Consider the following 24,998-nt stretch of genomic DNA (forward strand, 5'->3'; position numbering starts at 1 on the left):
GGCCTAGAGCTTTTGAGAGTCCCTTAAAAGGATGTACACTCATACCTCAAAACTTGTAACCAGTAAACAAAATTATACAATAGCTGTCCCTGTCTTTCAATACATTTGTGTCTTTCCATACATAAATATTGGAAAAATAACTCTAATTATAAAAAACCTTAACAATCCAATTCTATTTGGCGGTGTGAAAAAAAAAAATATTAGGCCTGGATACATATATAGTTTCCAGCCTTGATATTCAATAGATTAAATACTATTCTAGCGTACATACAATTCTATTCTAGCATGTTAGAATTAACACAGAACTGTGTGCTTGATGAGTCTGAATGTATTTGTTGGTACTAAATACTACCAATTCTATGTATTTATGTCCTATCCATAAGGACATAGAGGCACCATCCCATTAACAACTTAACATTTCACATTTTTGTAATACTAATTGAGGGTATTTACGATGAGACCTTAACAATGGGAATTGGAATAAATAAATACAGCCAACCCACCATTATAAAATCACTTGCTAATATATATAACAAAAATATTTACAGTGCCGTTGCCCATAAGCCATAACACAATAGAGGTACACATTTAACTTACATTTTTTAATTCACTTTCACATTTGTTCAACAGATTTGGTATAATTCTAGGTGACTAAGTCAACAGATGGATCTAATTGCATTGCTTTACTTCCAAGCAGCACATCTGTGTAAAGTTGTTCGAATCTAGCGTCACTCGACTCACCACACTCCACACACAAAAGCTCTTGCCAAGCCAAAGAAAAGGCCAATAACAGGGCACTGCCATAGGAGACTTTTGGCATGCTTAGTCCATTGGATCTGGTGTGGAGAGACGAGGGAACATGGAGAACCAGGTTTCAGATTGTTCTGAGGTTTAAACTTTACACCCTGCATTTCCATAACAAAGCCCCTTTGCACAGTGCAGACGTGACCTTGGCTCCTGTCAGGGCAGGACTCGCACCGCAGCCTTTTCTATTCAGATGCTGGCCTAGTAGGTCGCTATCGGCCCCCTTCATTGGCAAGAGGCCTATTGTTATGTTGCCCTAAAGGCTGAGAAGGGTAATCCAAAAGGCATGCCTAAGAATGAGGATCCAGATCCATGAGCATGTATAGAGGAAGGAGTGTGAAGAAATCACGAACGCGACGATGTGATTTGTTGTTTGTCCATCAGAAAACTTGTGTCCTCATTACCAGTGAGTAGGCTACAATTGTTAATTGCTTTGTTAACTAACCAGGTACTGTACTACAATTCGACTTGCTTCATTTTTATCTATTTATTTTAGCACAGCGGCTGTCTTGACCCTTGAGAGCAAATTTAGAAAACGTTTTTGTTAGACGTTTGTTAGTTTGGAAAAAAAAGAAAACAACATCACACACATCGTTGTTTTAAGATTGTTTGTATCCTGTAGATTCGATGTATTATTTAAAATCTCTCTTCAGACTATTCCCAGTCCAGTCTGGCTACGTTAATTTCGATCGAAAAAATTATAACTTATAACAGTCGACATTTTTCCATCTCAAAGATTATGACACTTGTGCACGAGCAGCGCGCGCAATCTGGGAGCGCGCATGGAGGCGGTCCGGTCCGGCTGCCTCAGTTTTCTGTAATCGCTTTTCTGTTGCTACCTTCAGTTAAATAGCAAGGACACGAGCGCGAGTAGACGGCCGTGTGTGGATATATTTCTCAACTGGAATTATTAAAGAGAATACAGCATCGACGGCCAGCTGCCAGGTAAACGTTTCCTACGTATTTAACTGTCCCTTGTATATACAGAAAGTAAGTAAATGTCCCACGAAAGTAGGGTTTTCCAATGAGGGGGATGTGTGGGACGTGCCTCCCTTTGTGCCGACGCTGTGCTCAAAGCTTATTGTGGACACTCCAGAATGTTGGGTAGTCGTCTATTCACACATTTCCAAGCCCTTCTTTTGGCCCTCGCTTCGACGAGCTTGGTGAGCTCTTGTTGCATTTAGGAAGATTCCTGCTAAATGGTCACTGGTATTTTTGCGAGTTTTTAAACCGGAGGCCTTTCTATTTAAATTTCCCATAGCAGGGAATATCACAGCGGGTGCTACTTTTCCTTACACTGGCAGCTAATGATGTGTGCTATACAATGGTCTTGACAGCGACATTTGAGAAAGGGGCATAACCTATTTTGTGTTTTACACCGAATGGGAGACGGTTTTAGAATGTTGTGACATATAGAACCATCAACGAACATGAAAGTGATATATTTTTGGTTCAAATGTATCCCACTGTACAAGAGGCCCACAGGGTAGGCTAATATGCGCATGTCGGATGCGTTAAACGTTATTGTATAATGTAAGAATGGATATTATTCCCACGGCGTTGCTAGAGGACAAAAGTGTTTGCAAATCGATACATTTGACTGAGTGAAGTGGATACATTTTAACAATGATGTCCTTATCATGGAACGCCACCGGAAAAGACGGAGCAGTTGTTGATATCATGCACCTCTTCAAGTCACTGTTCAGTTTCTTCAAACGCGTTTATCTCCATAAGATAAACATACTGCAGCCTGATACATAGCCTACTCAGTGAGTTGCACAATTTGTTTATTGTGCGGCTGTCTGAGCTCGAACGCTCCTTCCTCCATCTTGCTAGATTTAGTGACAGCTACTTTGAAGTGTCCCTTTGATTTGAGCAATCAAACAGTCGATTCTTATAAGTTCATAGTATCACGTTCATTGTGGTAGTTATAGCCTATTGTATTGCACATTAACATTTGACATTGGTGACTGTTACCATCTCACCTCTCTTGCGAATTTTAATTGAGGTTAATGTTGTTGTCTAACTAAAATGTAGGCTACACAAACATATTTTGACCCGATATCAGTTGTTTTACTTAAGGCAACCAAGATTGTCATGTCCAGTTGCATCCTATTCGGTTCAATTCAAAATTAGTATTTTAGAGGGACATGGTCGGTTTGGTGTGAACACTTTCTCCTGCGGCTAGTGATTCAGTTGAATTTGCAGTGACTGTGGACAGACTTGGTAAAAGTCGTATCGTTTTCAACCCAATCAGTCATCTATAGTTTATCAAAGAAAGTACAATTATCGTGTGAAACAGGCCCTTTGCATATAATTAAACGTATTTAGGCATACCTGTCTTAAAATGGCAATCTATTAAGTTGTATCCATCCCTCATCTTAATACAAGGTGGTAGTCATTTATATGTGGGCATTATAGTTTATAGTGTGGGCCCAATTCATTTAGGCAATTAAGATGCCACTTTACCCTCAATGAAAATGATTAATGTCATGAAGAAATCATTTAAAAACTGGGAAACAGTTTCTCAAATCAAGATGACCAAATTAAGAAGTGAGCACTACCAATAAAGGCTATGTGAGGGCCACATCTTTAAGAAGTTAAATGGAGCAGTTGGTTGACATTTGGGTTTGTGTCATTTGGGCTCTACACTCTTAATATATTTGTCTTCTTTGATGTATTGCTTTGTAATACATATACCATAGCACAATGTGGCAAATCATTCTCATCGCTCTGGATAAAAGCGTCTGCTAAATGCATAAATGTAATGTAAATGTAAATCTACACACATGGCCCGTATTGTCATCTTGTGAGTTTTGTGCTGTACTTTGTTGAAATAACTTTTTTTTACATCACTGTGTCAAGGAAAATAACTCATCACACAGTTATGTGTCTAATCCCAGGGCCAAGATGTCCAGTGAGGTGCAGGGACCGGACGACAGCCCCAGCACCAGCGGGGGAAGCTCTGACATTGAACAAAGAGAATCAGTACCAGCCGAACAGGAGCGGGAACAAGCACAGCCCAAAAAGAAGGAGACCAAGATCTCAAGTAAAACTGCTGCCAAACTCTCTACCAGTGCCAAGAGGTAAAACATAAATCTGGATTATTGTAGTGGTATTATGGTTGGGGGGTGGGGGGGGGGTTACTGTGCTTGGAGAGGTGAAATTGCTTAACAGTTCTCATGGGGGCATGGTTTTTGTTAGCATTGATGCCATTAACAATCCCATGAAATTCGTATTTTGTTTATCTTAAAAAGTATGTGTTATAGCAACAACAAAAATGCACATGGCACTATCGGTTCACAGAAGTAAAAAAAAAAAAAAGGCACCTTCTCTTTAACTGAATAAGTATCAATTACATATAAAATCTCATGCAGTGCACCACAACCTTCCGTTCTCAACCTGACTCTGCCAGCCTATGCTTCTTTCAGAGGGAAAGGTTATGACAGAATTCGGCAACACATTGAGCACAAGGTTAACTGAGGCTACAGGAAAATCTCTTTAATATTTTGAACATATTCCTCTCCGTTGCTGTTTACACTAGCCCTGTATATTATGAATTCATTAGTAGTAATCCTATTGGCTAAATAGCCATTGTCATTGGGCCAATGGAGAAAGCAAAGATATAAAAGAGTTAGTGTATACATATCTCCTCACATAAATATCTTGTAAATGGCTTCTTTGAGGGACACTGAAGGACAGACATTTTTGTTGCTGAGAACCATTATTTTAACCTAGACTGTACGATGCACATATACAACAGTCTATAGTCTAATAGTGTGGGAGAAATCAAGAATTTCTTCCACAATAGCATGAGATGCATTGCAGTTTATTTAAGATAATACAGTATGGCCAATAAATAGATTTACCTGTCAAGAAGCTTTACGAGATGTTGTTAATTGAGGTAAGTATCAGTTATGGTCTTATCGACATGTAGATATGCTGTTTGTTTTTATAATTTTGTCTTATCACTTGTTTGTTCATTTTAATTGATCAATTAACAGTATTAAGTATATTTATGTTTAAAGCCTGCAATCAGAGCTACCAGAGATTTGCTTTTCATTTAGATTCAAACCTATTTCATTACTGTTTTCCAGGATCCAAAAAGAACTTGCAGAAATAACATTAGATCCACCTCCAAACTGCAGGTAAGGAGACAATCAGAAATTTATTCAGATCTTCTTTTAATGTTGATAAAGGGTTGGAATCCACAAATAGATTCAATGACTCCAGTGTCTAAGAATGAATGCATAATGAGCTGCTCTTTAAATAACACAAGTTACACATACTTAAACCCTGCATGAAAAGCAACATTTGTATCTAGAGTGTGTGCTGGAAAGCACATTTAAAAAAAGAACATGGAACAGTGTGACTTCTGCAGAAGCGGTTTCAATCCTTTTGTATTTCCCTGTTCTGTTGGGGATATACCAGAGACAATGGTTATTGTGTGTTGCTGCCATGGCTGTCTGTCCTTTGAGGAAAATATATGGTCGCTGGCAAGTGGCAAACCACATGTGCATCAGCCACGCTGAATGACAAAAGGTATCCCTAGGGACAGGGAGCAGACGCCAGCCCTTATTAACTTAAATAACACAAAGTGAGGTTGTCATTGATTATCCCCCTGTTTAGAACAGCCACAGTAATTACCTCAGATTCTGCACTCTGAGGCAAATTAGGAAAGAAAATGGAGGCCAGGCCTGACAAGATTAGGCTTTTACTGAGGGAGATGAAGTGGATGTGGTAGGTTTTGTAATTATTTGGGATATGTTTTTATTTTCAAGTTTCCTGTTTAAGACAATCAAGGAAAATTGCTTTTGTATGACTCATCTAAGTGATACTTTTACCATAAATACCTCAACTGATATCTCTATTAGATCTCCCTCCCTTTGAACCCCCTGTTCCCAACAAAATACATGTAGGTAACTTACAAATCTACTTCAAGAACTAGCCTAGTTTTGTTTTTGCACTGAAGGCAGAGTATGATGTTGAGTTCACAAGGACCACCGTTTGTTTAAAAGCCTCCTAAAATTAGGTTGACTGAAAAAGGTTGTATGACACTTTCCACTGCATGGTACTAACTTGACTCAACCTGTCTGCAGTGCAAAAGCAAGATTAAATTGGGAGAAAAGACACTAGTTGCCTGGGTATGTTAGCATGGTTAAGTTAGTATCATAGTATCAGTCTACCTTACACTGCTCACTGCTGGTCAAGTTAGCTATTTTCAAAAAGCTTGTAAAATTTGTATCCAAAGCTCGACCAGGTCTTTAGAATCTCAGGATAAAAAACATAAATTTTGACTAAACAAGACACACTTCTTAAATCTAATTTGCGTCAAATAAATAGTGATCTCTTCATGGTATTGTGGGAAGCAGATCAGAATTATAAAATTGTCATGGTAAATAGAAAGTACTATGAAGCAAACACAACCACTGAATCCGTTTATTTCAGCTTTGTTTCTACATTTGTCTCTTAACATGAATTTGTTGATTTGACTGCCTTTTGAAGACAATGGGAAGTCTTTCAATGCCACTTTGAAGCCTGTCTTGATCACAGTATTGTGCAGCCCTCATTACCTTGGCATTGTCATGCATTAAAAGGGATTAGACACAGCAATTATTCAAACAGTCAGATGTCGTAAGTGTATTTGCAGACGCAGTTTGTGTGTTTTTACAGGATGAAGCACATGATGAGATGAGAACAACACTAAATTTAAATCTCCAACTGACGTCCAAAAGCTGAAATGCGTTGTCTAGGTAGAATTCAGTTTGAGACCTGAGGGTGGTTCAGGAGGCTGGATTAATGAATTGACCAGACAATATAAGTAACTTTTACAAATATCTTATCTTATATGGATCTGGTCGATCTCCAACAAAAATACTGTAGCTTCTGTTCCATTGAACCAAACCGTGTAATGCTTGTTTGATTTCCAAAAACTCAGCTGCCTCTGTCTGATGATGCAGGCCCTTAGGTCAAACACATACTTAAGCCATGTCAGAATATTTTATCTGAGGCCTTGTTTGTAGTAATATTGTGTATATTTGATATGCTGTACTTTACAAGGTACTGTACTTGGCATACTATCCCCCACCCCCCCATCGTTGATGGGATCATTTCCATGTTTGTGATGACAGCAGGGGGATGTGCCCCTCAGGGACTGTGCGAGTGACAAACCTAGAGTTGTTTTTCACAGACATACCATTAAACACAGCGGGGAGCTGGCTGGGTATTAGCAGAGCCATAGAGAGATGGCTCTGGGTATCAGTATTCATGAGGGGCCGAAGGGTTGGGGGCTGGGAGAAGGGAGTGTACGCGCCCCAGGCAGAAGGCCCTCTGGGAATTCTTCTTCATGACTCATCTGCTCATCAACTTCATAGAATTCTGAGAGACTATCCAAGATTAATGTTGGTCCATCCAGGCACAGAAAATACTGCAACAAACATGGTTCAGACAGATGTGTTTCTGCCAAGAAAAAGGGGACAGATAACTCAGATGGAAAAACAATCTGTGCACAGAACTGACCATTTTATGCTGCTTTGTTAATATTCTTACTGGGTACTTAAATTATTTAAATTCAACCAACTTTAGCAGATGGATTGCATATATGTAAGAGATGGTCCGGGAACATAATTGGTCAGTCACGTTTTTCTGACAGATTACTGATTTGATGACTATAGGCCCTCAAAGTCTTTAAAATGTCAATGCATAATGTCATTGTCATTTGATGATTTAGAATGTGTTTTCTTAATTCTGTAGCATACATTAATGCTATTTGAGTTATACTACTCGAACAACCCCGTAGCCATATTTTATTATTTGAAGAAGTGTTAGATGAAACTGAAGTTAGCAGTTGAGCATTATTTATGATGGTGCATGGATCCATGGGGACTAATGTAGTGATTCAACCTGAGGTCTGATCAACTTTCGGCTGAGTAGCCTGGGTGAGGGTGTATGATGATGAGAGACAAGGAACACCCTGAAGCCCTCGGTCCTAGGAACAACACCAGTGATGTGTCCAAGAGTTGTGTTTATCAAACCAATAAAAATGGTGTACAATTGTACTTTACATTTTAGTCCAGTTACAGCATACTTGGAAAAAAAAAAATGGCTTAAAATGTTTAAATATATGTATAAATGTTGCCTTTAGTCCCGGTGTGACCTTTCTTTTCCCAGAGAATAAGAGCGTTCAGTCAAATGAAGCATTCTTAGAGTGACTGAAGGTGCTCTGTTCCGGACCTCAAGCATCACCTCATTTATCCTTCATGTTCACGCTATAGCACTTGTTTGACAGTTAACACAGCCTGTGTCTTGATTCATGCATGTCATTACTCTCCATGTCCTAATTTGTGAGGTACTTTCTTGCAAATAGTTATCCTAAATGTTATTAATAGGGTGCAGAGGTAACCAAATGTGAAGCGTTATGTGGACATTTTGTTGGGAAGTGCTTCCATTACACAACTGGTTTCACAGAAGCAGCTTAGGGTCATTAAAACTGACAGGATGGTAATCCACAACTGATGTGAAAGAAAACAGTACAATCTTTGGCTAAGGAACAAATAACTAAAAAGTAAACATTTACTCTATTCCATTACCACTTTGGTCTAATGGGTTCAATAACATAAGCTTCAGTTTTTTCTGGGGCTGGTCTCAATTGTATTTAAAGTAATGGCAGCCTTCATGTAATGTAATGTATGACTGGTTACTTTTTATGCAATGTTTTATTTTATTGTAGGCCTGTAAAAGCAAAAAACTAAATTACATTACTTTAAAGGTGACACAAGGTGAGAACCTTAATCCTTAACCTCAATTTTACTTTCTCCAAGATGGCTTGTGAAAGCTTACGTAAAAATGAAATCTTTGGAATGTTTTTTTCTTTTTTTAATTATCGTACATTGCATGTCATGCATATTGGCAAACCAGTGTACACACAGACAAACAGAAGTTCACCTTAAGCATGTCAAATGCACAAACAGTCGCAGTGGGTTACTAGCTGGTGCACTCCTGTTGTGAGCTGGATGACTGACCCAGGGATCCAGGCTGATCAGCTGTCTATATCTGATTCATCAACATAACCACAGCCCTTATCTCAAGGGGAATTACAGAGCAGACGATACAGACAATAGCCCAAGGCAGGCCACTGATTTGAGAGTGATTACACCCTATAGTGTCATTCCAGATGATAGGAAGGAAAAAACACACACTGACACAATCTGCAGATTACCTTAATTTTTGGACTATGTATTCTTGGGAGCAGAGAGGGCTCTAGTCCCACACAGCACAATGATGATACAGGGAAACATCATTCAAAATACTGAATTAAATTGATTTCTGGTCTCTTTACTTACAGATCACAGGTTGAAATCAAGATTGTTTTTAGTAACTGCACATCTTGTGTTGGCTGTGTGACTTGAGGGATAGGCCTGTGTTACACATCCATTTTCTATGTTTCCATTTTGGACATGTGTTCTTGAAGCATATCCTAGAAATATATGTAAAAATAAAACAATGACTAATCTGTTAATGACCATGCAATTGCATCGTATCCCAATTTTCCACCTGACATGAGCTAACTCACAAAATTGTGTTTTATATGTGTTTTGGCTTTATTGAAATGTACTGTATTACTCATGGAGTTTAGAGCAGTATTTAGATAGCTTTTCATTGCAGAGAGAACCTGTTATTTTTACAAGATACTGGGAAGGCTGGGGTTTAAAAAGTGAAACGGTAACAAAAAGAAATGCATACCAGTGTCACAGCCGTGTGAAAGCAGCTTAAATGAGTGCAGCTTAAAGCTGTTTTATTTGGGGGCTCGGTTGTGTATGCAGTGCTCCAGCTGTTGAAGCGGGTTCACACATGAGTGTAATCTCAGTGGACGGGGTTGGGGCGCATTCTCACAGACACCCGCACTCTAATGTATCCCAGACCCCTGGAACAATTGACCCAAATACTCACTGAATCAAGGAATTTCACTGACATGCTGCAGATTTATTGGGGATTGCACAGAAGATATTGTTTGCAAGACATAACCATTAGAGTCATAAGCATAATTTTATGATAAAAAAATGTATAGGATGTTTATGTTTCTAGGGCCATAGACCATGGGGACTGATTGGTAGAAGTATTTTCCCCATCCCTAGAAAGAGGAAGAGGCTGTTGAGGGCTAGCCCTGTCTTGCTACAGAGGCTGGGTAGATGTAGACTGAGAGGCAGAGGGTGCCACAGATCTTTTTCTTTGTTTCTTAAACTCCCCATCCCCCTCAAGCGACTTGACATTTGGAATGAGCTAAATGGTCCATATTCACAAAGCAGTGATGCAAATTTTGCTCAAGTTTTTGTCAGAAGGGACATGACATATTTTGTCATCAAGGAATTAAATACTAATATTACATATCTGTATTCACCACTGCTTTTGAATGTCCAGCGTAAGATTGCTTTGCTCTAAATGTTTGTGGGATGGTTTGACTGAACTGTCTCCATCTAAATGTGTTTCAAGTTATCCTTTGAGGTATTATGAAAGTCAGAGCCTAGGTTAGCATTAGCAAATGTAGGCCACTAGGCCTACACCTTTTTGAAGAGGGAGTCAGGTGGCTGAGCGGTGAGGCACTTCACCCTACTTGCCTCGGGGGAATGTCCCTGTACTTACTGTAAGTCGCTCTGGATAAGAGCGTCTGCTAAAATGACTAAAATGAAATGGATTGGTGTTCTAAAGCCAGTTACACATTTATATATTTTGCATTAAAGACACTTTTAAGAGTCATTACTCTATTCAATAGTTTAATATTCACCTCAAATGCCTGGCGGAAAGGGGTTTGCCATCAACTAATGGAGGCCCATTTATCAGACCTTCAATTTTTTGTTTTAATTATAAAGTGTACATTTGGAACCTCCCACTTATCTGAGGAACCCCCGGCTTTGACAGTGGTCCTCAGCTCTCCCATTCTATTGGTCTAAAAAGAGACATTGGCTCAGAAGGGTTAGCCTGCTTGAACAGCTCTCCAACAATCCACAAACCCTCTCCTGCTGGCAGGGGTAGGAGCCAGGCAACAGTCAGTCCAGACATGTACTTTAAACTGTCTTTATCCCGGAGCTCAGTGGTTGTCAGATCGGCAGAGGTGGCAGTAATGCGGGGAGCAGCCACCATGTGATCTCACACATCATCTGGGAGGTTAGGGTTAGGAAGTCGTTAGGATGTGACCTTCATGCTTTTCAAAATGATTACGAATCTTGGAAGACGGAGTAAAATATGTTACTTAATTAGAGCATTCTGTCACAGATGGGTATGGATATTTCACCTTTTCACACAGACAAGCCGGCTGCTAGCGGTGATTGGGTATCGTTCCTTTTTTCTGCGATACATAAAATATTGACAAGTCTTTGTTTTGATTTTAGCGCTGGCCCCAAAGGAGACAACATCTATGAGTGGAGGTCAACCATCCTGGGCCCGCCAGGCTCTGTTTACGAGGGAGGGGTCTTCTTCCTCGACATCGCCTTCACACCTGATTACCCCTTCAAACCACCCAAGGTAAGCACATTCACAATTCCTTTTAGATGTACTAAAGATTTTATTGTACAAGTTGTGTTCATTGAGGTAGCAGTTTGTAAAAAAGACAATCTGTCCTTTTCTCTTCAAGCCTTCCTTTTTAATGTTCATTGTTTCAAACAGTGTCTTTTGTTGAATGGTCTTAATATGTGCTCTTCAGAGCGGTTTAGATTGTTGAGTTGTCATTATCAAAATGAATGGGGACTAACTCTTGCTGTCCAGAGCACTCAATCTTCCTTTCTCTTATCTTCATTCTGAGTTTGACTATCACACACACTTTCTCCCTCTGTTTCTGGTTCTTTGAGCTGTGTCACTAGCAGTTCTGGGTTTAACAGCATACTTAAACAAAACTGCAGGCTCCAGTTTGACTGAGTAGCCAGAGGGCTTGATGCCCCCCCTCCCATCACCCCACATGAGTGATCTGCAGCTAATGCCTCCATTTATCCATAGTCTTTACAAAAAATAAATACTACATGGACTTCTAAAGATCCTACAATTCTTATCCCCCACCTTCAAAACAGCTGAAAAGTCTCTTTGCAACTATAAGTAGGACTCGCAGACAACCTTGGGCATGAGAACATCATTGTGGGAGTTATTTATAACAACCTGTCCTGTGTGATTTGGGGAATGCCAAGGCTCATTAGAAGTTTCCTCTGGAAGGTCTGGGTCATGGTCTCCAGATGTGTATGTTTGAGGGAGAGTTGGTGTCAAGACTAAACAGATGTGAGACTGAAGTTAAATCAGTGATGTATATACAGTCTTGCCTGTCAAAGTTTGTTGCATTGATATGAAACAAAAAGTGTTACGGGACATTTCAACTCACATTCACAAACTTCAACAATAGAAGGCGACGTTAATATAACCAATGTTTTCTATCAATGTTTTGACCATTTTATGGGTGTATTTACATTTCTGCCAGGTAACATTTCGTACAAGGATCTACCACTGCAATATCAACAGCCAGGGAGTAATCTGTCTGGACATCCTGAAGGATAACTGGAGTCCAGCCCTCACCATCTCCAAGGTGCTGTTGTCCATCTGCTCCTTGCTCACAGACTGCAACCCTGGTAAGATTTTAAATCTAGAAAATGTTTGCTTCCAATTTATAACTTTTTATAACTGCTGTTGTTAATATTATTGTATTAATTTACATTTCTAATGCCCAGTCCTTGAAAATACTAGCTGTGTATATTTCACTTTTAATATAAAATGTTTTAAACCAACATCTCAAACTTAATTTACAATTGCGATTTTCATTCAAAAATGCCTATTCTTCCCCCCTTTTTGTCCTTCACAGCTGACCCTCTGGTGGGGAGCATCGCAACACAATATCTGACCAACAGAACAGAACATGACAGAATAGCCAAGCAGTGGACAAAGAGATACGCCACATAGATCCCCTAAACGATGACATCCCTCTACCACTCCTAACCCTTCCTCACTGTACTTCTCTCTACCTCTCTCCCCCCAGTCTGTTAAAGCACACTCACTAAGTGCAACACTATACCCATCCCTCCCCTTCCCTTCCTCAACCTTTATCTTCATTTTCTGTGTAAAGAACTGTTCTTTGTTCCTTGTTGACTTGAAAGCTTTTTTTATACAAAGAGTAGATTGGGATTTTTATTTTCCAATATCTGAAGGTTGGAATTATTGTATTAAAAATTCATTGTCCTTCAACTATACAATATGTATCCTTGTTTTCTTAGTGGTTACAGGAACAATGTATATGCTTTTACATAACTTTTTTTTTTCATTTTTTTTTTTTCATATTTCAGTCATCAATGTTATGTGCATGGAAAAGGAGGGTGATTTGCATCAAAAGTAATGTCATGCTCTTCAACTCCCTCTGGTTTTGTTTGTACTGTATGTATTTTTTCAAAGGCTTTTGAGGCAGACCACAAAAGTATAGGTCGACCTGTGAAAGAGGCAGGACTTGTATATTTACTGGCTACCCACCACCTCTGTAATGGAAGGGTGGTTTGTTGTGCACTTGTATTACTGAAGCACCCAATAAAACACTGTGGTCGGCTTGTGATTCTGCTCACTTCTTCTGTTACTGAGTTATCTGGTTTCTGTTTGACAGTAAACATATTTTGGTACATCGGTTTATATGCGGAATCATTACAAGCCACTTCCTCATCTCACATCAATATGCACACTTTGATCTGCCATAACATCAATATGCACACTTTGATCTGCCATTACACCATGTATCAGATGCATAGGCATTTTATAAATTAGTATATAAAGTTAGGAGCTTTATCATGTATTTTCATTTACAACGAATGCACATGGATATCTCAATTCAGTGTTCAGAACTTTCCTTTTTTTAGAGTGAATTCCTTATCCGATGTGAATTACAAAGAGGCTACAGACACGTGAGCCTCTGCAAAACAAAAGCCAGAGGTTTGGAACTTACCGTGTCACAAAGTTTCCTGACTCAAACGACGGAAATTTATATCGCGGATTGCTTGCAACAGTTTGTCCCTTTTCCCCCGACTGTGTGTGTTTCATCACTGTGGCTCAGCGCGCGACATGATTCCATTGCGATTCCATTGCTCGATTACTTCCGCCGTTTGGCTAGGCACGAATCTAGGCAGAGGGGGTTGACTGTACAGACCTAAATCCAAAAGGGGTAAGTTATACAAATTAGACTGCCACTGTCGGTATACATTTAAATGTTATAAAGTGTCTATTTAAGATCAAGGGAAAATATATATATAAAAAAGCAATGGATCAAAGACGGTCTACTTGAGTCACTGGCCGGCTTTACTAGTAAGCTAAAAAAAAAAAAGGCTACTGTAGCTCGCCTCTAGCTCTAGCTTGCTAGCCAGTTGGCTAAACATTGCCAACAACAGCGAGTTTAGGTAGCTAACGTTAGATAACGATATGTTAAGAGTAAGTTATCTATTCTTAACTAGCCGTATACCTTGACAGGTTTGAAGGGTCACACTGTGTAATTCATGAAAGGTTTATAATTTAATCGAACTGTCGACTAGGTAATTTAGATAGCTAGCCAACTAGTAGTATTAGCCTACTACAGTAGTTAACGTTAGTACTAGAGAAAAAAACTGTATTTGAGGTTGGGCTAACTTGCTACTAGCTGGCTGAACCTGATATGAGCTATAATGAGCTAACATAAGACACCAGTTAGCGTTAGTGACATGTCGGCTGTATTTCTTAGATTTGGACTATATGTGAAAACATCTCAATCACTTCACCTGTTCATAGCTTGCATGATATCAATTTGAATTGAATATTATCCATGAAAACAGTCCAGCGGCCAAACTTGCACATGCTGAGCAGACTTCCAACAACAATGACACCAACATGTTTTCTTAGGCGCTAAAATATCTGTTTTTGACTACTAAATTAACGTTTCTCCAGTTTTTCAGCCGGGCAATTTAGAAGTCATAAAAGCTTACCAGTCTTTTATCATGCAATTTTAGCTTCAGATACGGTCATGTTTCCTAATGTAGGGAACTGCCTCTTACAATACGCTTTAGTGTAACAAATCAGCTACATTTGTTGGGCTATCTTAAATCCACTTCCACTAGCTTCTTGGTAAAATTTTCAATGGTGTCACCAAAACAGGAAAGCTGTAGGCCGACACTGGTTTTGAACGAGCATTGCCAGTCTTTATTAGAAATTCCAGCAAACCTTACAGCTGTTTGTTTAAACATGTTGGATAAAGATATGCACAGAGTGGTTATTTGTCAACTGTGATTGCCTTTTAGCTTTATGTTAGGCATGGCGTGTACTTTAACTTGGCAATCCAAGCTAGCTAATCGTTTTAATTCCCCATTTGTGTCCCCACTGTTTTCCACACCTTTTAGGTTCCTGCTCATCTCTTGGTCAGTGTGGTATGTCTGATAAGGATTTACATGCTAGAACAAGCTCTTCAACATCTTCTTCCTCGAGTCAAAACAAAAAGGGGGACATATCTTGCAAGAAGCGGGATTGCAAAGCCACTATGAGCAAGACCTCTAAGCTGCTATCTACCAGCGCCAAAAGGTAAAATACCAAGGAATGCTTAACCCTTGTGTTATCTTCGGGTCATTCTGACCCATCAGTCATTGTGACCCACCGTCGTATTGCGACAAATCTACCTCATACAAAAACAAAGTGAAGCATTTTCTTTTAACTGTCGGGTTGTCTCAGACCCCCCACATTGGAATGGTTAAAAGAAAATTATTTGTATTTGTTTTTGTATTGGGTAAAATTGGGTAAACACAACGATGGTTCGTTATGAACCTTTGGGTCATGTGACCCGAAGGCAGCACGAGGGTTAACATATTGATTACACGAGATTGGGTAATAATTTAGTTTTTTTTTTTATCAGACCATTATGATTAAGGACAATAATATGACAATTTAAGTTAACACAACACCGGTCATGTTTGTGTGTTTGCCACATGGCTCTTAAGTCGGTTTGAAGGTGGAAGTATTTAATACTGTCCAAGTAATTAGGAGCATAATTAGGTTTACAATGTCATCGTGTGCAGCTAATGTGAGCTAATATGGTATTTGCGAGGAGTATTAGCTAATCTTGATGTATACCTCTATAAACAAATAAAACGGCTGCAATCAAGATTTTTGTGTTTGACCTAATTGCATTATTGTATGTGCAGAATTCAAAAAGAGCTGGCAGATATCACACTGGACCCTCCGCCAAACTGCAGGTTGGTTTTGTTCCACCTCGTCACACATTTTCCCCACCATCCCTGTTCTCCAAACACATCAAGCCATGCTTATAGAAGTAGGCCAGAGTATCACTTGCCTACTAGTCTACGTTGTGGGGTAAGAAACATATTCAACTTTGTCACAATTACATTGCTTGCTTCCAGCGCTGGACCCAAAGGAGACAACATCTATGAGTGGAGGTCAACCATCCTGGGCCCGCCAGGCTCTGCTTATGAGGGAGGGGTCTTCTTCCTCGACATCGCCTTCACACCTGATTACCCCTTCAAACCACCCAAGGTCCTCATTGTGTTTTTCTGAATTGATGACTCATTTAATTATTTTGAGTAAATGTTCAACGAATTAGATTTTCTATAGAATTTTTGGTTTAATCGTAGTTATTGGTCACAATGTAATTTTGTACTACGATCATATGTGTAACTTTTTTAATTTCTATTAATTTTTCTAATAATAATTTGGATTGCATTCTATCTGTCTGCTGTCACTGTCATTACCATGAAGTGGCCTTAAACATCCACCAGGGGGCACTTGGGTCATCTTTATATAAAACTCATAATACTGTCGATGGATGATTTATATATTTTTCTTTACACTATTGACTCGTATTCATTCTTGTTAGGTAACATTCCGTACAAGGATTTATCACTGCAATATCAACAGCCAGGGAGTAATTTGTCTGGATATCTTGAAGGACAACTGGAGTCCAGCCCTCACCATCTCCAAGGTGCTGTTGTCCATCTGCTCCTTGCTCACAGACTGCAACCCTGGTAAGATTTTGGTCGGTTCAACTTGTACATTGGCACACATGCACTCTTGACAACTCTTGATGTGTTCCTGGAATTCTTTACTGATACTTGGGGAGAATTATTCACGAAGAAAATGGGTGATATTCAGTCATGGGGTAGTCAACTTAAATAAGAAATCAGAGATGTTTTTGATAATTAGGAAATCATTAAGGAAAACTAATTTATAAGCTCAATGCTTTCTAATTCTGCTTGTCATTGTCTGATGTCTGTGTCCTCTGTCCCCCATAATTGTCTAGCTGATCCCCTTGTTGGAAGCATCGCCACCCAGTACACAGCTAATAGAGCGGAGCATGACAGAACAGCCAAACAGTGGACGAGACGGTACGCCACATGAACCCACAGAGACAAACAGTGTGTGTGTATTTTTTGTTTTTGTTTTTTTTGACTCATAATTAAGTTATCTCAATAAATATGAAAATAAATATAAGTAATGAAAATATGTCTTGTATAAACATTTATTTAGTCCCCAAAAAAGTACCACTTAGTGTGGCATGTGTCCCAAAAAATATTTTTGAGCTTTACATGTTAGAAAATGCCACAAACTATGAATTTGGTCTAAAATGCCTCCAATAGGACTTTTTTCTTCCTGATCGCAAAGGTGCGTTGTCTGTACTAATGGAACATGGATTCTTAATCGGTTATCCCAAAAGCATAACATTTGTCAAATCAATTTCAGCCTCCTCTAAACTCATGATCTTCATCATAAAAAAGACATGACATGCTCTTTAGTCTGCTTGAACTCTTAGCCCCTTAAGAGCCTTTCATCTGCCAGATACATCTGACATTTGAGCTTGACAGACTTTCACCTCAAGTGTGCAGCAGTAGGTCTAGGTTTACAATAAAAAGGTACAAATTCTGTGGTATATTTGGTTAACGGATTATAAAGTGTTTCATAGTATATGTCTTATGTTTCAAGCAAATGTACATATGTGTCCATATTAGATATGTATATGAGAGATATAATTAATCATTAAATGACTCAATACATAGACATACACAGTGCATACTCATTGCTTGAACATTGTGGCCTGCAACGTGACAGGCAGCCTATTACGTTCACATTGAATTGACTCCTCCTCTGGTCTGTAAAAGTGTGTCACTGGGTTAAACTGACTCAAGCGGCCAGTCAAGGGGGAGTGGCCAACAACTGGGTCACATGGAAACACACTATTCTGAACATTTAGTACAGAACAGTAAACGAGCAAGGGAGTTCCTCTCTCGGTCCTCAAATTTTAATTAACAATTTCGAACTAAACAATTTGGATGTATCCGATTGTGCTGGCGTCTTGTTAGTTCAACTATTCTGAAAAAATACGGTGATTTCAATTCTTTCAGTGAAGATTATTTGATCATTTTTGTCATTTGGATGCAAACGTTTCATTTACGCTTTAAAAGTGCGGAATGCTGAGTTTTACCATTTGTGCTTGTTCGTATTGAAAACCTTGAGCAACACCCTACAGCGTCAATAAATCTCGTAGTCGACTTTATTGGGGGGAACTGGCGAGGTCTTGACAATACATTGTCAGTCAGGGGGTTTCTTTTTGTATATTTCCTGAGAGGATGCCTGAAGAAATGGGATCAAGCAAGCCTGGTAAGTAATAATGAACCGTTGCGGGCTACAGTAAGCGGTGTAGTTACAATGTATCTTTTCATCTAATGAATTGTTAAAATCACCGATTACGTTGTTACAATGACAACCACAGGGTGAACACTGAAGAATGAATGAGAAACATTTGCACTTGTTTATCGATTCACACATCGATATAACAAATATTAATGTCATATTGACTTGTCTGGGTGTGCCAACGAAAACAAACCAAATTGTTTATGTTTTCGTATTGAAACGGAAGTCTGTTGATATGGGTTAGGAGTGCCACTGTGCTATAGGGTATTTGACACAACAACAATGTTCCACCTTTTACTTAACTCACATGCACCAAACAGCCAAGCCATGTGCCTGTGTACGGTCTTCTTGACTCTAAATGCTGATTGGTCAAAAAGAGCTTGTGACGTGTTCATTGTATAATTCTGTATTGAGTCTTGGCTCGACTGCAGCCTGCAGTTCCACGTGAGACAACCATAGACAGTTGTTTTGACCTACATGTTTACTCCATAGAAACCATAGTTATGTAATCACCTTTAAAAATGTCAGGGAACACAAGCTAACTTTTGAACACTAGTTACAGTGAATGTATTGTGCTTTTTGTTTTGTCTCTGATGTCGAGGACTTCAACATACTTATAGTCAACAGTCAGAAATAGGCTATACAAATGTGACCAGACTAGCAAAACCGGACCTAATAGACAGCTCTATCAGATGTTTTGATGGCTCATTTTAATTCGTTTTAAAGGGAAAATTGTATGTATTGCTTCAAAATTATCAGTGACATAGAATTGCGTACCTGGTATCATTGATCTTTGGCTTAAGCTTTTTTAGACTATAGTAGCCTAGACAAAGCCATGAAGCAAACACGTTTTCCAGAGGTCACCAGCACCATCATAATCTTATGTAAAACTAGACTCATTTAGTCAGTCTAATGGGTTGACTACTATAACTGAAGTGCCAGTTAATGCGTTCAATACAGCTGCTATAACTTATAATTTTTCCCTGTTTTCTGTTCAGGGGGTGTGATAGCCTTTATCTCTTCAACCTCTTCCTCAAGCCTGAAGTCCTGTATGAGTGACAGCTCTAACAGCAGCTTCCTGTCCTCCTCTCCACCTCGCCCCTCTTTGCCCAGCCGAGCGGTGGGCATGGTGATGGATATCGCCCCTACCCCAGCCAAACAAGTTCACTCACGTGGTCCCGGCACTGCAAAGACTGGCCGATCTGCATCCTCAGCTAAAAGTGGTATTACTAGTGAGTTACAATCCCAACTCTTAACTCATCCTACTCATATAAGTCATATAAGAAGTTATAGCGGGAGGATTTTAACTCCTAGAATCTTAGTAGTAGGTTACATGTCTGTAATGACCAGCAATAATGGTGGTCTGTTTTTCCTTGCAGAGATCAATGGAATGGTGTTGTTGTGTAAGGTTTGTGGTGACGTGGCCTCGGGGTTCCACTATGGCGTCCACGCCTGCGAAGGCTGCAAGGTGAGACACTGTCATGCTCCACGTTTTGCACACAAACCCCCACAACTCTTTCAGTAATTGCTCATTGTTCAAACACTGTACTAATAGTGCATTAAGTCTAGCATCTTCTTATTCTTTAGGGGTTCTTTAGGAGGAGCATACAGCAGAATATCCAATACAAGAAGTGTCTGAAGTTGGAAAACTGCACCATCATAAGGATCAATAGAAATCGCTGTCAGCAGTGCAGGTTCAAGAAGTGTCTGGCTGTGGGCATGTCTAGGGATGGTGAGTCGTCCCTCTAATTAGCTTTAACAGTGAAATATCTTCTGAAAAACTATCTTTTCGAAACTACACTTGGTCGATATGATTTGATGTGATCTAATACGTATCTCCCCCACCCCCTCCTCCACATCAGCTGTCAGATTCGGCCGCATCCCAAAACGGGAGAAGCAGCGTATGCTTCTGGAGATGCAGAACGCCATGAACAACATGATGAGCAACAGTGGTCAGCTCCACAGCATGCTCAGTGGCACCCAGAGCCCAGCCCGCACCATGGACGCCCTCCCCAATGACTCTAGCCCCTCCTCTTCCTCCTCCTCTTCGTCCTCATGTTCTAACCCCTCGTCACCGCAATGTCCCCAGGACTCTGAGTCCATGGTTTCTATGGACACCAATTCCAGCTCCGCCTCTTCATGTTCTTCCGACAGCGGCGAAGATGAGACTGTCTTCGCGGCAGCCAGACAGCACCAGGGTGCTTTCTCGTATGATGGCGGAAAGCAAAGTTCACCAAGTCAGGTCCAGGGATCACCATTTTTAGTTGCCAGGGAAACGCAGAGCAACAACAGCATAGAAGAACAGCAGGGCAACTGGAATGGCTGGAACCACAGTGTTGTTGGCGGCTACCAGCATGGTTACCAGCACAGTCACTACAGTAGCAGCCAACCAATCGGCAGCATTCCATACAGGGAAGAAAGGGTGATTTATGAGAAGGCTCACCTAAACAGTGCCACCATTGGTGGAATAATAGATGACAACAACCAAAGGAAGCACAACATTAACGAACAAACTGTTTCCAATGGTATCAGTGGATCAGCGTACAATGTGGACCAGAGGGCACATCTGGTGAGTGACCTTTGCAGATCTAGCTTTTGTATTGTTTGTGATATACATTTTGGTAAAATATAAAAAATATTTGTAACTTTCACAAAGCAATTGGATTTCAAAGTGTTTTTCTTGTGAGCAGACTGAGTATAAGAAATATCTCACTATATTTCGATATCTTCTATTGCTGATTGTCTATACTCTGTCTGTCTCTACAGGTGTGTGGGACGAATGACTCTCCCTACGTAGACCCCTGCAAGTCCAGCCAGGAGATCTGGGAGGAGTTCTCCATGAGCTTCACCCCGGCAGTGCGGGAGGTGGTGGAGTTTGCCAAGAAGATCCCTGGCTTCCGAGACCTCTCCGAACATGACCAAGTCAGCCTGCTCAAAGCTGGGACTTTTGAGGTAAATAACAAAGTGAGCTATTTCGACAAGCACAAAGCCATGTACCATTTTCTCCCACCACAGTGATGATCAAGGACCTCTTCATGTCATACCCATCTCTAATCCATCTTCTCCACTTCCCCTCTAGGTGCTAATGGTGCGTTTCGCTTCGTTGTTTGATGTTGCGGCTCGGACCGTCACCTTTCTGAATGGCAAGCGATACAGCCTGGAGACCCTGCAGTCTCTGGGTGCTGGCGAGTTACTGTCTGCCATGTGTGACTTCAGTGAGAAGCTGGCCACTATGCAGTTGGACGCTGACGAGATGCGCCTATTCACTGCCGTTGTCCTTGTCTCTGCCGGTACAGACACTTCCTTCTTCCAGTTCTCCTGCCTGTCTGCCATTGCTCCTATAATATTGACAATTCCGATTTATGTTGTGAGCCAAATTATGTGTAATTTTCCATGTCAGCTTAATTGTATGCTTAACAGCCACGCCATGATGCTAACAATCTGCTTAATTTTGGGGGGTTAGATCGTTCAGGGATCCAAGGTCTGAGCTCTGTGGAGGCCCTTCAGGACAACCTGATTCGAGCATTGCGGAACCTTATCATGAAGAACCACTCCAATGGGGCCACTACTTTCACCAAGCTGCTGCTCAAACTGCCTGAGCTGCGCTCCCTCAACAACTTGCACTCCGAAGAACTACTGGCCTTCAAAGTGCACCCTTGAACCCTATGGAGCATGTGCGTTCCAGCTGTGCCCCTATACTGCCCTTAAAACCAGGACCCCTACCAACACCACCAGGACCTGCCTATCCCCAATCTTTGCATAATTGAGTATCACTCTCTAGAATGTATTCTAAAGCTCTTATATTTTTTGCCTGATGTTAAAACAAGGGTCAGAGAAAAGAATATCGTCTTCTGTATTCATAAGAGGTCATGAAATTGATATCTTGAGATGTTGCACACACACGTGTGTGAGATGCTCGTGGTTTTGCAAAGTAAGAGGCACTTGTTTTATTTTCAAGACATGAGTGAGTACTACACTGACTTTACAAAAGATCTCGTTCAGAACCACATAGGTTTTTGTTTTTCTCAGAAAGCCATTTGATTCCAAAGTGTTGTGCTCATGAACACAGTGAATGTGAGATTTTCAGTATATTTAAATTAAGAGGATGTCTGATGAATATTGTAACTTGGTTTCATTTTGGAACATTATACTTATTTCCTAAAACACGCCAGACTTAAACAATAAGGAAATAAGTATCAGAAGGAATGTGCGATGATTGCTGCTAATGCATGGCTATCCTTAAGTAAATGACTTGACACATGATTTATTTACCCTTTTGTTAAGGGACAGAGTATAATTCTTTTGTTCAATTTTTTCAATCATTATTATTGTAATGACGTTTCAACTGTTCTTTGTGTATAATGTGTTTTATTCTTGTCAGAACCGTTGATGTTTGTTTTTTATCAGGTATCTTCACCTCACTACTTTCTGAAACTGCACAGTATACCTTTTGCAGCAACACTACTTTGCACACTGTGTTGCGGAATTGCTACCAACAGCATCATTGATGTTAGTGTTTAAACTTCCATGTTTTTAGGCTCTCTTCCATGTTCCAGCACAGCAACATAAATGTATTTCCTATGTCTGTCTTTCATGGAACCCATGTAAATAGCCATGTATATCTCTCATATATAATAATATAAATATATAAATAGTATAAATAAATACATAAGTTAAATGCCTGTGTTTGCATTTTATTCTTTACATTGTGCACTTCAAATGAAGTACAAAGAAGTTTGTCCTTATGCCACAATGTTTCACAGCCTGGCTGTTTGGAATTACAGGACAGCTTCGATTTGAGATTTTCCAGTTCGAAAAAGGATTCATGGATTTGTCCGAAATAAATATTGTATAACCCAAGTAATTCATTTATATCGAAGAAAATACAATAATATATTGAACAAAGCTGTCCACAAGGTGTAGCTGTCCACCTACGGCTCAGTCTGATATTAAATACATATTGTACTGAAAAGCATGGCATGTCGTAGGCATGGCTCATATTTGCTATGCTACTGCTGTATATGCACACTGTATTAATTATTCATGTAACACAAAGATAAATTATATTATTTTAAAAATCATGCTGAGTTTTATATCCAAATGTATTCTCTTAATCTTATCATTTTGAAACCAATTGTATATTACCATGCGGTTGAAAACGTAAAAAAAAAAAAAACATTGTAGGTGAAGATTTTGTTGAAGAGCACTCAGTGTAATAGGACTGCCTGATTCATGCAGTCTTGCGATAACAAACCCAGTATTTTACATAAAAGTCAACTAACGGGAAAAGGGTGCAACATGGCACATACAAGATATGCATCATTGACACTCAAAGCTGCGTACCTTCCTTCAATGTCTGTGTGGGCTGGTCACTAGGTATTCCTGTTCAAATAAAATGCATACAGCATGAGTGGAGACATTCAACATATAGACTGAGAATACAGGTGTCCTTAAAAAAAGCAGAAGAAACAAATGTAACCACATTTGTCTTATACTGTAATTCATTGAAGTTAAGTTTTTCATTGAAATTCTTTCATTGTAATTATTACTTTACTGTATGTATATATATATATCTTTAAAATACTGTGTAGACTGTACACACTTCAAGTGATTTCAAATACACATCCCACATAGATTAGGGTCTCAATCCTGACTACGGCTGTCCTCAAACCCCGTTCCACCCCCGAATGCCCCAATTGAAAAAACCATGGCAACCACACATCAATCAAGACCATGGTTTTCCTTTGTTTACTGGTTAATAGGCCTGACACGATCCTCTGGAAAATCAAACAAAACTTTCAAAGGAAGTTTGATTGAGAGCTAGTGGTTTTAAAGCAGATATCACCCTCTCATCCTGTTGCTACTTGTGTAAAAGCCAGTATAAAATGTATGATGGTTATAAATGGCTCCTCAAAGATGTCAAGTTTAAATACCTAACAACCAGGAAACAACAGATATAAAATTCATATGAACTGTCTTTTTTTGTGCTGTAATACATAGATTTAAGTGCTTTTACAATTGAATGATTTTGAAATGTTGTAACTGTAATAAAATGATGATGCATCTGTTATAAGAGCTGGATAAGAGCATCTGCTAAATGACTAAATGTTATTAAACGTATTAATCTGAATGGCGTAGTTATTCAATATTACTTACACCATTAGCCTACACAAAATATTGACATTTTGCATATGGAGTGGTATCTGTAAAAATACATACAAGATTTGCTTAATGTTCATGAAATTGAAGTGGACTACAGATTGTCATTAGGATTTTCCCTTGTGCTTCTCCAGTCTAAACAAAAGCACTGTGGGTGGGATTGTCTGAGCTTTATTGAAAGGATAATGCAAATCTATGCAGCCTATGGTTTAAAGCATCCATATCTAATCCTGCTGATTGTCTGTTGACTCCTGACAGAGCTCTGTGATAAGGTACGCCTTTCCTTGGATTTCGGACGCCACCACAGCAAATTACAGAAGGAGAAGATGGACAGAGAACGAGTGAATTGTGGAAGCAAAACAAGAACT

At 39.7% G+C, this 24,998-nt stretch overlaps 3 protein-coding genes across 4 annotated transcripts; all 3 read left to right on the forward strand.

Moving 5' to 3' along the window:
* Positions 1-1,658: 1,658 nt before the first annotated feature.
* On the forward strand, positions 1,659-13,375 carry ube2e2 (ubiquitin-conjugating enzyme E2E 2). Its single transcript, XM_067237253.1, has 6 exons — positions 1,659-1,749; positions 3,708-3,890; positions 4,902-4,952; positions 11,190-11,322; positions 12,260-12,407; positions 12,638-13,375. Exons 2-6 carry the CDS (start codon positions 3,715-3,717, stop codon positions 12,733-12,735), a joined length of 606 nt encoding a protein of 201 aa, XP_067093354.1. The 5' UTR covers positions 1,659-1,749; positions 3,708-3,714; the 3' UTR covers positions 12,736-13,375.
* A 475-nt stretch (positions 13,376-13,850) lies between these two features.
* LOC136943794 (ubiquitin-conjugating enzyme E2 E1-like) lies at positions 13,851-17,284 on the forward strand. Its single transcript, XM_067237254.1, has 6 exons — positions 13,851-13,975; positions 15,177-15,354; positions 15,972-16,022; positions 16,188-16,320; positions 16,661-16,808; positions 17,084-17,284. The coding sequence occupies exons 2-6, from the start codon at positions 15,206-15,208 to the stop codon at positions 17,179-17,181; spliced, it is 579 nt and encodes a 192-aa protein (XP_067093355.1). The 5' UTR covers positions 13,851-13,975; positions 15,177-15,205; the 3' UTR covers positions 17,182-17,284.
* Positions 17,285-18,040: 756 nt separating this feature from the next.
* On the forward strand, positions 18,041-23,538 carry LOC136944838 (nuclear receptor subfamily 1 group D member 2-like). Of its 2 annotated transcripts, none has more exons than XM_067238753.1 (8): positions 18,041-18,438; positions 19,470-19,703; positions 19,851-19,939; positions 20,059-20,203; positions 20,334-21,040; positions 21,238-21,435; positions 21,551-21,761; positions 21,935-23,538. In XM_067238753.1, exons 1-8 carry the CDS (start codon positions 18,408-18,410, stop codon positions 22,129-22,131), a joined length of 1,812 nt encoding a protein of 603 aa, XP_067094854.1. In that variant the 5' UTR covers positions 18,041-18,407; the 3' UTR covers positions 22,132-23,538. The 2 variants fall into 2 exon arrangements, with proteins under 2 accessions (XP_067094854.1, XP_067094855.1); XM_067238754.1 differs by having other exon boundaries at positions 21,238-21,423.
* Positions 23,539-24,998: the final 1,460 nt, after the last annotated feature.

Source organism: Osmerus mordax, chromosome 6 (assembly GCF_038355195.1).
Source record: "Osmerus mordax isolate fOsmMor3 chromosome 6, fOsmMor3.pri, whole genome shotgun sequence".
NCBI classification, from domain to species: Eukaryota; Metazoa; Chordata; class Actinopteri; order Osmeriformes; family Osmeridae; genus Osmerus; species Osmerus mordax.

What these genes read in the sequence shown, in the direction of transcription:
- LOC136944838 (XM_067238753.1), top strand. Translation starts at nt 18,408, where the DNA reads ATGCCTGAAGAAATGGGATCAAGCAAGCCTG. An exon ending in AGCTAAAAGTGGTATTACTA is followed by an intron (nt 19,704 to 19,850) that starts GTGAGTTACAAT and finishes TTTTCCTTGCAG; the next exon opens with AGATCAATGGAATGGTGTTG. An exon ending in CGTTGTCCTTGTCTCTGCCG is followed by an intron (nt 21,762 to 21,934) that starts GTACAGACACTT and finishes TTGGGGGGTTAG; the next exon opens with ATCGTTCAGGGATCCAAGGT.
- LOC136943794 (XM_067237254.1), top strand. Translation starts at nt 15,206, where the DNA reads ATGTCTGATAAGGATTTACATGCTAGAACAAGCTCTTCAACATCTTCT. An exon ending in GACCCTCCGCCAAACTGCAG is followed by an intron (nt 16,023 to 16,187) that starts GTTGGTTTTGTT and finishes GCTTGCTTCCAG; the next exon opens with CGCTGGACCCAAAGGAGACA. An exon ending in ACCCCTTCAAACCACCCAAG is followed by an intron (nt 16,321 to 16,660) that starts GTCCTCATTGTG and finishes CATTCTTGTTAG; the next exon opens with GTAACATTCCGTACAAGGAT.
- ube2e2 (XM_067237253.1), top strand. Translation starts at nt 3,715, where the DNA reads ATGTCCAGTGAGGTGCAGGGACCGGACGACAGCCCCAGCACCAGCGGG. An exon ending in CTCTCTACCAGTGCCAAGAG is followed by an intron (nt 3,891 to 4,901) that starts GTAAAACATAAA and finishes ACTGTTTTCCAG; the next exon opens with GATCCAAAAAGAACTTGCAG. An exon ending in GATCCACCTCCAAACTGCAG is followed by an intron (nt 4,953 to 11,189) that starts GTAAGGAGACAA and finishes TTTTGATTTTAG; the next exon opens with CGCTGGCCCCAAAGGAGACA.